Consider the following 16,280-nt stretch of genomic DNA (forward strand, 5'->3'; position numbering starts at 1 on the left):
AGACGAGCAGCCCAGAAGACCAGATTGGGAGAGCCCTGTAGATGTGGATCAAAGCCCATACAGAGGGGACTTCTAAACGGGACGTCGCAAAACCAAGAAGGGGTCCAAGCAACTAAGCAACGCCTACATCCGTCGTCAATAGGCCATTAAGTACAGCGAAACCAACATCTTGGCGGCCACTAGGTAAAATCTTGTGCCAAGGGCTCCAAAAAAGACGAGCGGTCCAGAAGACCAGACTGCAAAGGAGAAGGACAGAGCCCTGCGGAAGATGATCAAGGCAGATTCTTCAAGGAGTACACATCCCACTACCCACTCCGTCAGCGCTCCAAACGTGAGGCCCAAGCAAAAATTCGTGTTAAGAAATTTAAAAATTTTTAAATTACAAATAATTTTGTAAAACACATAAACAATAAAATGAGAGTGCGATATATATATATATATATATTTTTGTGTTATTGCGAGGCGACCTTGCCGCCGTTTTCGTATGGGTGCGTCATAGATCATATATATATATATATATATATATATATATATATATATATATATATATACATACTGTATATGTACATATCTATATATATGTATATAGGCTCATAACATTGTTTATATATATACAGTCCATTTAGGACAAAATTAAAAATAACAAAAATCATTTTATTAAAAATAATTCTGCAAACAAAATAAAATAAATTTGTATGTATTTAAATGAGCCAAAAAATAACAATGTTTAAATCAGGGATAAGAGATCAGGTGATTTAGACAGTCAGGTAGATATGCTGATCAAATTTTTAGAGGAAACGCAGGTAGACATTAGGAAAAACAATAGTAAAATGTTTAGGCTGAGAAAAAGAAAAATAGTTTATCTTGTAATGTAATTTTTGCACACATGATTATATGAATATCATGTGAAAAGAACAAAAAAAGTTCAAAAATTGTCCGATGTAATGGAGTACTTAGAGCAAACGTTGAATGCTATAGGCTCATCGAAGGATGAGGAGAAAAAACCGAAACCCAATAGAGACTTTGTGAAAATTGCCCAATTAGCAAAGTAGCAGGGCATTAAGCATTACAGTGCTTTAAATTTAGAGGCATGAGCCCAGTAGAAAGGGCAGAAGCCGCAAGAAAGGCACAATTATGTTTAAAGGGCTTAAAACATATAGGTGCCAAGAGGTGCGCGAGTGAAATTTTATGTGCAGAATGCAACAAATTCCATCACACAATGCTTCACATGGAGAGAAGCAAAAGTGTGAAGACATGCGTGGCTGAAAGGCACGAGCTATTAGCGACAGCACGTATCATCTTAAAATCAAATACCTGGAAAAACGAACAATAGCGGGCACTAAGTGATAGTGGGCCGCAAACTACAACCCTCGCAGCTTAAGAAAAGTCAAAGTAATTTCTTAAGAGAGTATATGAACGTAGGAAAGATGGAGAAAGCAAAGAAAGCATAAAGCACAAAAAAGAACATTTAGAAAATACTAAGGAAAATAAAGTTGTAGCTATTGAAGAAAATGAAAAAGTTCAGTGGGATTTTATCCCGCCGGCAGGACCTAATTTCGGAGGTATTTGGAAGCCCGGAGTCAAGTCAGTAATATATCATCTAAAAAGAGTAATAGGCAACTTAGATAGTGGGAAACTGATTCAAAGAAGGAAGAGATTTGGGCAAAAACGGAATGAAGATTATTTGTATGCCTTACAGCAAAGCAGTCAACGGAAACCTTTGAAAGATGTATTCAAATTTAAGATCATTTATAAGGAACTCGGAATAGCAAATTTAATGTTCCTCAAGCAAAAACAGACAATTCAACTTATCATAGATAAAAATTGCATACGTCAGAAAAAAAGAAAATGAGACAAAGTGTAAAATAGTAGGACGAAACTCATTAGATCAAAATTGGATATCAAGTGTCGGAGGTAGACTTCAAAATCCATTAACAGAAATTACGGAGATTTACTCAGAAAGACAAGAAACCATTATGCCCTCTCACATAGGTAAAGTAAAAAACTATCACGTTAAAATAAAAGATTGTTAATGATTGTATTAATTTTAGTCGAAATTATAATTGTATATCTGATAAGAAAAATAATTGTAACTAAAAAACTACAGGCCATCACTTTTGTCGGCCCTCCGCACAATGTTCACACATGTGACACCGAGTCTTACTTTGGCCCTCGGTAAAAATATAACTCACACCATATTGTATAACTGCAGCCAGCAGCATAAAATATACAGCGCACATGTGGTCGCCTAAGATTCTATAAGTGACCTACGCTAACAAAATATCATGTTAGAATAATAAGTAGCAAGGGTACATCACACGTGTAGTAGTAGTGCTATTGTTGCCCGAAATTTTAGAGCCGGTGGGAATCCAATTGGAGTTTATCCCATCCAATCTATTTTTATACCCTGAACCCATTAAAAATGGGTATAATGTGCAAAATTTAAATGTATGTAACAGACAGAAGGAAGCTTCTTCGACCCCATAAAGTATATATATTCTTGATCAGCATTAATAGCCGAGTCGATCTAGCCATGTCCGTCTGTCTGTCCGTCCTTTCGTCCGTATGTATGAACGCAAGGATCTCAGAACCTATAAGAGCTAGAGACTTGAAATTTTAGATGTAGATGCTCCTAGATCGAGTTTGTTTCCGATAATCGATAACTTACTTCGTTTCCAAGCAATCGATAAAAATCAATATCGATATCCTGTTTTTTGGGCAATTTTGGTAAATATTAAGAGCTAGAGTCACCAAACTTGACATATAGCTTCTAAAATAGAATAAATATATGCATTTGATGTTGGAAGAAGAGGTTTCAGGGTATCCCCTAGTCGGGAGCTCCCGACTAGAACCTCTTACTTGTTTATTTTGAAGGCCTCGATCTGCTGAAAGCAGTAAGCGCAAGTATCAATTTTACAATAGATTTAAACAATGCAATAGCATAACTTTTGTAAAGAATTGATTATGAAGATGTACCCTTTGCTTTTAAAAATATATGGAGATATATATATGGTGAATGTAACGAAAAGTTTTGCATGACTTGTTTAGTGTGAATCTTTAAAACCTAGTAACTAGTTTGCAAAAGTACAAAACAAAACAAGTAAGAAGTACTAGTCGGGAGTTCCCGACTAGGGAATACCCTGAACCCTCTTATTCTAACACCAAATAAATTTTAAAAACCAGTTCCCTTGGCAAGGTTGGAACTCGCAACTGACCGCATTACTTGCTGTCGAATCTACTCAACAGCCACACCAGCAAAAGCAAAAAAACAAAAATACTTTTCCCGGTAGGGCTCAAACTCGCGACAGACCGTACCACTTGCTATGCCTCTACTCAGCAGCCACACCAATAATTAAGTACTTATGATAAAAAAAAACTAAAATAGCATTACAGAAAAAAGTTGCAATTACCATTCTGTTAGAACGCGAAGCAGACGCGCATGAATGTGTGTGTACATGCTTACAGAAATTTTTAAATCTGCTGCCCCATTCAATTGCGCAGTTGCATATAACTTTGGTTTTATCGTAACCGATATTTATGAAATTTTCTACAGTATATCTTATGTACCATAGAATATTTGTACATTCTCAAAAAGTCAATTGCATTTAAATTGTGGCTTAAATTGGTTGGCCATAAAAGTTGGGTTATTAACTTGATTTATAGCTCTGTGGTGGTAGCGGGGAGCTGGCGATAGGTATAAAATGAAAGATAATTGGCATATATATATTATTCTAGAAGCAACGTATCAACATATCATATAATTTACCCAATTTGCTCAAAAAACAGGATGTCGATATCGATTTTTATCGATTGCTTGGAAACGGAGTAAGTTATCGATTATCGGAAACAAACTAAAATTTCAAGTCTTTAGCTCTTATTGGTTATGAGATCCTTGCGTTCATACATACGGACGGACGGACGGACAGACAGACGGACATGGCTACATCGACTCGGCTATTGGTGCTGATCAGAAATATTTATACTTTATGGGGTCGGAAATGCTTCCTTCTGCCTGTTACATACATTTGCATTTTGCACAAATACAATATACCCTTTTTACCTATTTTCAATGGGTTTATTTAACAGCATTTAACGGTAGTAGTCTTTTCGAGATCGACGCGTTCACACATACGGACATGGCTAACGTAGGTCCTTCTATTGCCCGCAAAGTACAAGTTTGTTTCCGATAATCGATAACTCCCCTGTTTCCAAGCAATTGATATCGAAATACAATTTTTGAGTTAATCTCTTAGTACTAGCTTCTTGAATAGTATATATATCAAGTATCTTTAATATTAGAACTTTTGAAACCCCCCACCACCACGTAGCTATAAATCAAATAAATAAACCAATGGGAAATACCCACAAATTTAAGCTACAATTTTAATGAAATTTTGTTTTTCAGAGTATTGTGTATAGTATATAATATAGTGTTTGCGGCAGCAAGCGCAAATTGCAAGAATTTCTGTATCCATGTATACACACATTCATGCGCGTCTTTATTGAATTCTATAAACAGCATTGCAATTGCAATTAGATTGTTTTCTGTGCTGTGTGTCTCGATTATGGGAAACAAACTCATACTGCGCTGGCACTAGAAAGACCTACGTTAAAAATTCTAGCTCTTATATGTTCTGAGATCCCTGCGTTTATACATACGGACCGACAGGCGAACAGGCAGAGGGACTAGGCTAGATCGACTCGACTATTGACGCTGATCAAAGAAAAGTATACTTTATGGGGTCGGAGATGCTTCCTTACGCCTGTTACAATTAAAATGGATTCGGGGTATAACAATGCGTGTATAATTTTTATCAAATTGGTTGAGAATGTCATACGTTTTTGGCGAAACCACGGACCATATGCGCTACAAAGGACTTGCTGGACAGCCGCTATTCTTCATTTAATTTTTAGAGAACTTTATGTTTATTAGACCTTAGACGATGTAAAATAAATCATTATTATTGTATTTGACTTTTTATAGGTTCTAGAGTGTCATAACCCCATAGGCTGGAAGCAATTGTGTATGGTAGCATTTAATTTCTTTTTGTTAAAACAAACATACACTTCTCAAAATTTTTAAGTTATAATATCGAATTTTGGCCGTGTCTATCCCGATGACCGGCCAGTCTTACATAACGTCTGAAAGATTACATTAACTTACGCCTGTTGCGATTCGTCCAAAAAATTTAAATTCTTCCTGTTGTCTCGTGCATTAATCAACAGAGAGCAGGAAAGTAGAAAAGTATCGTACAGTTGCTGATCTCGGTAAGATGTAGCTATCTTTCGATTTTTTGAAAATGATAAGTTAGCATCTAATTCCACAATTGAATTCATTTCTGATACCAGCTGTGAAAGGATTTGCACGCCGATCGTACAATGCTCAACTGAACCCTAAACATAGAAAACATCAGAATAAAAATGTTGATGTAAATATTTTAAGTATTTACATACCTGTAAAAACTTTTTCACGTCCTCAAGTATGTTTTGAAATATAAATTCGCCCTTGTATGAATCAAACCACCCATATTTTGTGATTTTAGCTAGAAGTGTTACAAGCGCTTGAACTACAAAGTGCTGCAAATTAAGCCTGGTTGCCAAGTAGTTAAGGGCATAGCTGCGAATATCAATGCGTTGTCCAAGAGTTATCCCCTGTATAAGTTTTGATAGGGTAGATGCGGCAAGTAGTTGTGCGTAGCTGGAGTCAGCTCGATCTAATAATAGCTGACACTTGGATAAGGCGTCCTGGCTATTGACGAAAGACACAAGTCTCTTTTCAGCATCAGCGCGTATGCTAGCATCGGTTGCTTCGTACAGCTGCTTGCACAATGTTTCTAATTGTTGTATTTCCTATACAAATAAAATTCTTATATAAATGTATATAAATGCAAATGAGTCCAAATATATGTATATTTACAAAAATAAGAAGGAAAATCAGTAATGTCCCCTAGTCGGGAATGCCCGACTGGTATATACCCCGTATTCAGCGACAAGAATCCGGTCCCAAATGTTCGAACTTCCTTCTATACATATGTACAAACATCCACAAATCAAACATTCTCAAGCACGCACTCTGATTGCTGCACAAAAATGCAGCAGCATTAGCCCAACATTAGGGGAATCGCAATTGAAATTTTTAGGAAGCGGGGACTTTGAGCGAATCAACATACCAACTTGAATATCCCTAGCTCTTGAGCTCCAAGATATGCTCTGAGCACGACGCATTTATAGAAAATCGGACAAACCGGGACGGACGTGGCTAGCTCAATACATTGATGCCGAACAAACATATGTATATGTCAATACTCTTTATGTTCGGAGATATTTCCTTCTACCTTTTCCATACATGTATGCAAATCCCTTTTATCCATTTCAATGAGTACAGGGTACAAAATTTATATGTACACCACATAAGCTTGTATGCATAGAGCACTGGTTTTAAAAAATATTAAATACAGAAAACATAATACTTATATTTAAGAACATAAATGTGGAAGCTTATACCATAATGTTTTATATGTATGTTTGTTATTTGATAAGCCAACTTTTTTGTTTTATTATTATTGTGTGCACACAAGGGTTCTAAACTTTAAGAACTAAGTACTCCGGAGCGCTCCACTGTTTCGACAATGCAACTTTAGCTAATTAGCTTTTGCAGCGGTAATAGTATATTCAAAATCTAAACTAAGAATATAAACAAAAACTGAACTAGGGAATATAAGGCAATTTAAACAGGAGTGTTGGCAATTTAGCTTTTTTTAGGTCAAATCTAGCCTTTTGAAAAGGCAGTACTGAAAACTTTAATAATTTGATATGTCTGCAAAAAGTCAGAATATTCAAGAATTATTCATGACCAGCTTCTGATTATTTTATAAAACAAATGCAACAAAATCGCTTAGTATTTTTATTTTAATTGAACATCACTGTCATCGCTGATATAGATACAGGGAATTAAATTAACAGATAACATTAAGTTGTAGACACGCTAAAAAACTATCGCTAAAATCAATATGATTCTTACTACGTTTCGCGTCCACTCTCATATCCGTCAGTAGCTTTGTTTTTAATGTCCCCAAAATTGTATCAATTTGTATATTATAGGATAAAAAGTAACATCAACTTTTTGTATTCACGATAACAGCGCTAAGTGGTTTTAAAATATAAAATTGTGCACACCTAACTGTCACAGACATCCCTGCATGACATCGACCGAAAAGGTCTGTGACAACGACCTAGTACTGGTACTATGCTCCTATATCTAACCTAATATGGGACTTTATTTATTATCAATACTGTACAAATTTAATAACATAACATAATAGAGATTTCAGGCCAGAATTTAGTCAGATGGGATATGGATAACTTTACTTATGGTAATATAATCCGGCTTTTAAATTTATCATCTTCATTGTCGCTCTAAACCAATTCTGCATCGATGTTGTCAAACAGTCTTCGGAGCTACTTTTAGGTTATATCATTTTTATTTTTTTGAAAATTTTGTGTTTTTGGAATATTTTGTTCCAATAAATGTAGACCAAAAATAAGATCTGGAGACTGCATTTATAAATCAACCAGGATTGAGCTATACCCGCTTAATAGTTGGCGTATTTATAATGATAAGCCCAAAAGTTCACGAGTTTCACCAGATCGTCGGCAACTTTGCAGCAAAAGATCTTTTAAAATTTAAAGAAACATATGTTTGTCCTCTGCAAAGTATCTGTTGCAAGACCGGCCCAGGCCACGACATTCTCAACGTCATGTACAACATTTGAGTTTTCTTTGTAAAGTAATCGGGCGCTTTCAAACGTAAGACATGCTATATAAAAATGTTGGATATCGAGATCATCTTCGACTGCGACTCTAAAGTCTGTTCTTTACATTGATTAATGGTTAAAAAGATCGTAATCAGGCGGTACTCAGCGAATAGTTTTTACGCAATTTTGCTTGCCTAGATCTTTTCTTTACGAGGCTTGCAAGCAATTATCTATGGTCAATGTTTGCTCGCGAAGCCAGTGTAAGAACTGTTATCAAAGCCATAGAAAAATTGACCGTTAAAATGCGGAATTTACCTGTGAGCAAACATTTTTATTTTTCTTGTATTATTCTTTGGTGCAGTTATTTTCCAATTTTTTTAATTATCACTTACACACAATCGTTTCTCATTGATGCTCGCATAAGTCAGCGCAAAATTATACAATAACTATCTATTATTTTTATAAAATGTTTTTCACATTTCGCTTTTTGCATTTTACTGTGCAGTTGAATTTTTCTATTACCATTATATGTTTTGAATTATAGCTAATTTGTTGGCTACATCTTATTATATATAGCCTATTTTAGCATTTGAAGTCACTACTTCCGATTTTGTATATCGATTATTGCTAACGTCACAGTTCGGAAGCAGTGAACCATAATAGCGACTTAATTATACCACCTTCTACTATCATTCAGCTTCGCGTTTGTATCCACGATTATCGATACATCTTTAAATGTGTTTTGTGATGAATGCATCCACTTCTACATCCAATCAATTAGTGAACTTTACAAATAATCATAGAATCGGAGAATTCTCTATTTATCTCATTTTCGCATTTGGATTGAATAAATTGAATGAAATAGCTTGTTGGATTTCGGTTGCGATATGTGTGCATCCCAAAACTGCCCATAGATAAGTATGATGAGGCCTGCTGCTAGTTTACTAGGCGAAGCGGCTTTGAAAGTTTTGCACAATTGTTAGGATTAGAAATGGTCCCAGCAGATTTCTCAAACGAGTTCACGAGCGGGGTTTTTCATTTTAAAAAGGACTTCATTTTTTTATCTTAACCTAAATATTTTAATTATTATTCTGACTCTTCAACATATGTCGCAAATTCCGCTGTTAATAAGCTAACAAATTCAGAAGCTCGATAAAATTACAAATTCAAGAAAGATAATTTAAAGTAACAGGACTTGAGAGGGCCACTAAATTTAACTCACTAAGTCGTGATAGCGGCTGATCCATTAAGTGATAAGACATTACTCAATGCGGATGTTCTAAGCACAGATGCTCTTTTTTTATGCGCTCTGTCATAATATACGCTCTTAGCGACCGGAGCGATTTCTCTTGTGGGTTAGATGTAGCCCAAACATAGCTAAATATTATAAGTCAATAAAATGATTAATATTATAAATATAAAATCGCTTCTATTTTGTATTTGGTATATTTAAAGATTTTATTTTTTTTGCAAATATTTCGGCTGGTCATAAAATCGTTAAAATGATCAGTCACTTGACCAACAAATGCAAGGGCAGTTGCTTGCCAAGCCTTTTCGGCCCAAAAAGAGTGGTTCACGTTAGACGCGTGCCAATAATAAAATTTTCTTTTGCGCTCTTTCACATATTTCATATTACACGTCCCTCCAAAGGCAAGAAATGAGAGAGCAATGAGAGCAGTGAGAGTAAGCCAAGCTAGTTTCCTGTATTGGGAGCAAAATAAAAAGTACCGATTCGTTCTATCATACAAATCATATGTATTTCTTATTCTCTTGCTCTTTGAGCAAGTGAGCGAATCTCGGACCCGAAGAAAAACGAAGGCGACTTTGGACCAGAATTAAAAAAAAATGCATGGCCACATGCATTTGTGCTAGCAGTGAAGTCTATATGTTGTATGTTTAGCGGTATTAGACTTAAGCGATGTATTTATCGACATATAAAAAACGGTGTACATATCGCAATATGAATTAGCGTGTTGTATCGATGTGAGATAGAAGAAAAAATCGATACTTAGAATTTCGAGATTTCAATTAATTTTGAGCGTTCGATCTGAGCTAATGGATTTCCGAGTGTTATAATAAGGATATATAAAAAATAAGAAAAGTCTGTAGACCTTATATATTAAGTGTTGGGCTTGTCCAGAACTTTCGGTGATCATTTAAGCGGTACTATATGGCGAAGTCGTGTGTAAGACCAAATCAGACCTAGTTGTATATTAAATAGTTTTGGCGGGTAAATAAGTAAAAATGCGTCAATGCGACTATTGCGTGAGTCACAAAAACCAATTGTTAATATAGAATGGGTGGATAATTTGATCGATGCGGAGATTAAAAAACCATTTTATAAAGAGCGTGTAACCATATATTGAGACAAGCGACGCCAACAACTTGGCGCCGGCCTCTGATAAAATTCTGCGAAGACTTTGAAATTTATTTTTATTACTCCCAAAGCAAAGGAGCGCGTAGCGCGAGCTGCATTTCGTGTTGATGGATAAGGGTTCAGGATATCCCCTAGTTGGGTGCTCCCGACAAGAGCCTCGTACTTGTTCTAAAATATATTCTGTGTGTCTTAACCGATTTTTATAAAAATTATAGTAGTAGATCTTATTGTGCTATAGAATTTTTGAATATTTTCAAAAAGAAGACAGCTTCAAATATGTGGCTTTAATTGGTGGGTAGATCCAATCGATTTATTTATTTGATTTATAACTATTTTGTGTAAGTATGGGAGTGGCGATATCTATAAAATAAAATGATAAATATACACTATTCAGAAAGCTACATGTAAAATTTGGTGACTCTAGCTCTTATGATAAACAAAATTTGCTTAAATAACAGGTTGTCGATATTGATTCTTATCGATTGCTTGTAAACGGGACAAGTTATCGATTATCAGAAACAAACTCGTACTACGCGGATACTATGGTGCGGCCGTCGTGAGCCCAAAAGCCTGTACTGCCCAACAAATCATCCGGCAGAGCCACCTTACACTTGAATCCCGAGCATTGTAGCCCTACTCCCAATGCAGGAAAACACAAGCCTTCTTCAATTTCTCCCCCGTGGATTGTCAATCTCTCCCTACTACTGGACCTGCTCAAAAAAAAACAACGTCGACCTCAGCAAAGTCGAACCAACTTCAGTAGGTATAACCTGCTTATAAGCCCAGGTCGCAGACACATTTAGAGCAGTTCAAAAACTCTTCGAAGCTGCTAATATAGAGCTCAACACGTATCATCTCAAAGAGGAGCTGCCGCACAAAATGGTTATAAACGGGCTAAACGATTCACCATCTCACGCCAAGATCCGCGACTTGCTCTAGGGCACGAAGTTACACATATCCACTGCTAAGAGAACTCAAAGATATCGGACAAGCTAATTCACCTGTTACTCGTTAACCTAGCCCTTCGTGGCAACAAGGACCAATGCTGCCAGGGATGCTTCGTCGAGGACGCTCACAAAAAAGCAATCTCAAACTCATTGCAGCCCGTGCAAAGCGGCAAATGCGGAGAACAACATAAATCCGTGCACTGCACACGACCCGACTCGGTTCGAGCGACCTGTGCCCGCTGCGAACTGGACCATCCCGCCAACTACAGAGTTTCGTAAAAACGAAACCAATGCAAGCCTTTGATCCTAAGCAGCACACTAGCAGCTTGGCAACCACTTAGCCTCCGCACCCACCGCCATCAATCAACGGCAACCTTTTTAGGCCTTCTGGCCCCAACCTCCAGCATCACAATAAGTCACACATAAGCCAAAGTTGCCGGTGGCAAAAGCTCCATGCAAGACAAATGGCCTAATCTTGCATAGCTTATCGCTTCAACACAGCGCCCACAGCAAAGACAACTGCACAGCAGCAATACCAAAGCCAACAACAAACGCCTCGCCACCGCTAACGTGGTGCTCAACAACAGCCTGGCCCACAAGAGTAACCCACAAACAACACCGAAAACTATCCTCCCATGAACCGAGTTCTCGAAGCAATCGAACTCTTAGTACTTTGATGCAGAGCTTTTTCAAGATGCAAGAGGCGAACATGCAGATGCAAAATCGTAAGCTCAAAGTCCTCAGCGCGCTTCTCTCAAAATGAGCACCCTCAGGGCTCTGTGCTGCTCCGACCACTTGCCACTGATAATTTTAATCAACACCGCCGCCAGATACTACCCAAGGCTGGAAAAGATCATCGACAGGCAAACCAATATCAATGTCTTCAGCCGCAAGCTAAGCGATACCATCTATCCGGACATGGATATAGCTTCCGCAGAGGATATCGACGACGCTCTCAACGGATTGCAGCGGGCAGCAGGAGCTGAAGCCAAGCGTCCACTACCGAGCCAATGCAGCCACCGCGACGGGATATACAAACCCCCGCCGGACCTGTTAATCTTACTAAGAGAAAGAAGAAGACTACACAAGATCTGGTCGCGCGCTAGACACCCCACCGATAAGGCGAACTGGCGCAGAATCGCTGACGAGATGCATCGGGAGCTACAAGTGCAAGTCATTTTTCCAGGCTCCCCTCAAAAGAAGTAACGGCGCCTATTGCCGCTCGGACGCAGAGCAGGCTGCAACCTTTGCTGCCTACCTCGGCAAGCGATTCAGCATCGCCATAATGAGCGTAAAATACTTTCCGGAAGCGTGGAAATTTTCCATCGTGGCCATGATTCACAAGTCTGGCAAGCCGCAGGACGAGCCCGAGTAATATCAGCCGATTAGTCTCCTGCCTGCAGTATCTAAGGTCTGTGTAAGACTTATCGCAGCAAGACTTATGCCATTGCAGTATGGCGAAACGGTCAGCGCCAGGTCCCTACTGGTTACTGCTGTTGCTGCGCAGAACTACCTAGATTTTCTTAGCATCTGGGCTTGACGCTGGAACGAAAAACTAAGCCCTGGCAAAGCACCACTTTGTGCTTCACAATTAGAAGAGTAGTACCGCCAGCGCTGAGGCTAAAAGGACTAACGCTAGTCCAAATGAGCGAAACAAAATACTTGGGCGTCACCCTTGATAAGCTCTTAACTTTCGCCAGCCACATTAGAGGAATTGTACAACGCTGCCGAAATAAACTAGCTTACTTACAAGCTGTGGCACCCATCTGGCGATACGCCATGCAGATCTTGGGCTTCTAACCAAAAAAGAGTTCAATCTTTTTAATGCAACACTCTTCGCAGGATGGCAGGAGCTCCATACTAACTGCGCAAAGGCGTTCTGCACAAAGATCTGAGAATTCCCTGGGTTGAAAAGTAAATTAGGCCCCACTGCACCCTATATAACAACTGGCTGGTTGGTTTATTAACTTCATTTATAGCTTTGCAGTTGTAGTGGGGAGGTTGCTATAAATAAACAACGAAAGATATTTGATATATACATATATATACATATATATGTATAGTGACATATCCATAGTCGCACCCACCCTTTAATATAACTTAGCGCATAAGCACAAGTACAAACATTTCCAATTCTTGTAAACAAAGAGCCTGGTGATAGCATCGACATTGGGCAAGATCAAACTGTCCCCCTTTGGTAGACATAAACAATTCATCGTAAAAATCACGCCACTGTCAATGTTCTCACCAGAGCATTATCCCACGCATAATTGCTGACGAAGCTCAAACTTCACTCAATTATGAGTCGAGCGAAGTTTGCTAAGCGACGGCAATGGTTAGATAAATTAGTTCAGATTCGGTAAGCAAAGCGGATTGTACTCAACAAAGGTAACCTTCAGTGAAAAAAATAAATTGAAATATATTTTTTACAATAACTGAACGCTTAAAACTTAATTATATATATTATTCTGGAAGCAATATATCTATATGGTTACTCTAGCTCTTATTTACCAAAACTGCTAAAAAAAACAGGATTTTAATATAGATTTTTATCGATTAAAGGCAAACTCGTTCTGCGCATGGACTAGAAACACCTACCAGCTAAAACTGCATGTCTCTAGCTCTTATAAGTTCTGAGATTGTTGCGTTCATACATATGGACGGACGGACGGACAGACGGAAAGACGGACATGGCTAGATCGACTCGACTGTTGATGTTGTTCAAGAATATATGTACTTTATGGTGTCCAAGATGCTTCCATTTGCCTGTTACATACATTTGCACAAAAACATTATACCCCGTTTACCCATTTTCGATGGGTTCAGTGTATAAAAATGGACCAACTGTTGGACAACATTACTGATTAATTGACAATAAAACCAAGACTTTTGTCAAACTATGTAAATGACGTAACAGCAGCTCATATAATCCTGAAATGTACAAGAAATCTGGAGCAATATGAGAAAATGCCAGTTTTAGATTCTGTAGGATGCAGACTTGACAATACACTTAAAATTAAGTGGTTTAAGAAAATACAGCACTTTATGTATGAGAAACATATAAGAAGGATGATCTACGTATCGGACACAACACAAAGAAACTGAACACGAAATCATAAAACTCTTGTCCCAAAATGACTTCCCACAGAATGTCATTAAAACTTTATTAAAAAGACAACAAATTAGAACAGAACCAACAGAACCCACGAAAATATAAGAATCTCTAACCACGATTATCTGAATGGCTCACTAACTCAGACAGCTACAAAAAACAAGAAATATAAGTAGCACACATACCTACAACAACTTTACAAAAACTTTTCAACAATACAAAGTCACAATTCCAAAAAAACCAAGTACAAAAGTAAGGTAATTTACAAAATACCATCTTGCGGAGACAACAAGAATAGTTGCAATAGAGTGTACATCGGTATAACAAAATCTAAACTAACAAGTATGAGGTTCTAGTCGGGAGCTCCCGACTAGAAATACCCTGAACCCTCTTATTCCGACACCAAATAAATTTTAAAAAGAAAAGTTCCCTTGGCAGGGTTCGAACTCGCAACTGACCGCTATAGTAGCTGTCGACTCTACTCAACAGCCACACCAGCAGAAAAAAAAATACTTTCCGCGGTAGGGCTCGAACTCGCGACAGACCGCACCACTTACTATGCCTCTACTCAGCAGCCACACCAATAATTAAGTACTTATGATAAAACAACTAAGAGGTTCTAGTCGGGAGCTCCCGACTAGGGGTTACCCTGAACCCTCTTCTTCCAACATCAAGTATATATATATATATTCTATTTTAGAAGCTATATGTCAAGTTTGGTGACTCTAGCTCTTATTATTTACCAAAATTGCCCAAAAAACAGGATATCGACATTGATTTTTATCGATTGCTTGGAAACGGAGTAAGTTATCGATTATCGGAAACAAACTCGATATGCGCGGGAACTAGGAGCATCTATATCCAAAATTGCAGTATCTAGCTCTTATAGGTTCTGAGATCCTTGCGTTCATACATACGGACTGACGGATGGACAGACAGACGGACATGGCTAGATCGACTCGGCTATGATGCTGATCAAGAATATATATACTTTATGGGGTCGGAGACGCTTCCTTCTGCCTGTTACATACATTTTTATTTTGCACAAATACAATATACCCTTTTTACCCATTTTCGATGGATTCAGGGTATAAAAACCAAGATCAGACTTTAAATTAAGACATAAAAATAATATTCTCAAAACCGCTCTTATGACCCACTCTATAAAAAGTAGCCATGAATGTGTGTGTGTACAAGTTAACTAGAATTCATTCACAACAGCTCAACAACTTCGCTCTTGTGAAAAATACATTGGCAGAAGTGAGGGAAGGCGCTATAACACAAGTTGTACACCGAAGCCGCAAGTTATCTGGACAGCGAAGACTGCGGCGTTGGAACTGAGAAGTGATAGCTGCACCAGGAAATAAATTCCCCATTAGCATTTGTCTTGAAATCATCTAAGTGGGCTTTTCCCTAACTCTTTTCAAGTCGATACAAGACAAATATAATAAAAAAGACAAAAGAAACAAAAATCAATTCTTTTTAAAACACATTATATTTTGCATTACCTATTATCTAATTATAAATCTATTAAAAAAAGGTTTGATTGATAATTAGGCTAGATATTTGTCATTTGTATTTAAAGTTAATTGCAAGAAAGTTTGTCGGCATGCTACCCACTCTATTCGTAAGTTGTCTTTACGTAACTTTGTAGTTAAGCGCTCTGGAGTAACATAATACGCCAGCGTCACTGAACTCACGCTCAGTCATCAAAATTGTTTATCTGTAGCGAAGGCACATAAGCTCTTCATTCTCACAATATAGAACGCCCGGCCTCTATTCAAGTGACTCAGAATCTGACTGTGACACTCTAGCCCGAATTCGCAGACCAAGACTGGCACCCGCTATTCCCCCAGCGCCTAGCAACATGGACGCTGAACAACTCAGGGCAATAATGCAGACGGCCATCGCCAGCGCCTTAGCTGAGCAAGCTGCGACAAGCCAATAGAGAGAACAAGAGTTAATTCGAAGAATTAACCAAATGTCTGAGCAGATAACGGATGCGCGCATTACTACGTCAGGATTGCAAACATATGCGGCCATGGAAATGAACAATAAAATACGCTGCGACGAGCCTCTTGACGCCGTCA

General features: G+C 38.0%; 1 protein-coding gene across 3 annotated transcripts in view; it reads right to left on the reverse strand.

Annotated features, from left to right (window-relative positions):
• The window catches only part of LOC115768110 (ran-binding protein 16), a 111,112-nt gene extending 104,400 nt beyond the window's left edge, over nucleotides 1–6,712 (reverse strand). For 2 of the 3 annotated variants that reach the window (XR_004018470.1, XM_030712614.1), the window contains exons 1-3: nucleotides 6,336–6,359; nucleotides 5,455–5,850; nucleotides 5,165–5,394 (exon numbers count right to left, since the gene is read on the reverse strand). Coding sequence is in view for 1 of the 3 variants with exons in the window: in XM_030712614.1 (XP_030568474.1) it covers nucleotides 5,165–5,394; nucleotides 5,455–5,850; nucleotides 6,336–6,344 (635 nt within the window). In the remaining 2 variants the exon portion in view is untranslated. Of the gene's footprint in view, nucleotides 1–5,164; nucleotides 5,395–5,454; nucleotides 5,851–6,335; nucleotides 6,360–6,504 lie in introns of those variants that run through there. The other variant, XR_004018471.1, reaches the window with a different exon arrangement.
• Nucleotides 6,713–16,280: the final 9,568 nt, after the last annotated feature.

The sequence above is a fragment of the Drosophila novamexicana genome, unplaced genomic scaffold (assembly GCF_003285875.2).
Source record: "Drosophila novamexicana strain 15010-1031.04,08,12 unplaced genomic scaffold, DnovRS2.1 tig00001639-arrow-arrow-pilon, whole genome shotgun sequence".
Classification (NCBI taxonomy): domain Eukaryota; kingdom Metazoa; phylum Arthropoda; class Insecta; order Diptera; family Drosophilidae; genus Drosophila; species Drosophila novamexicana.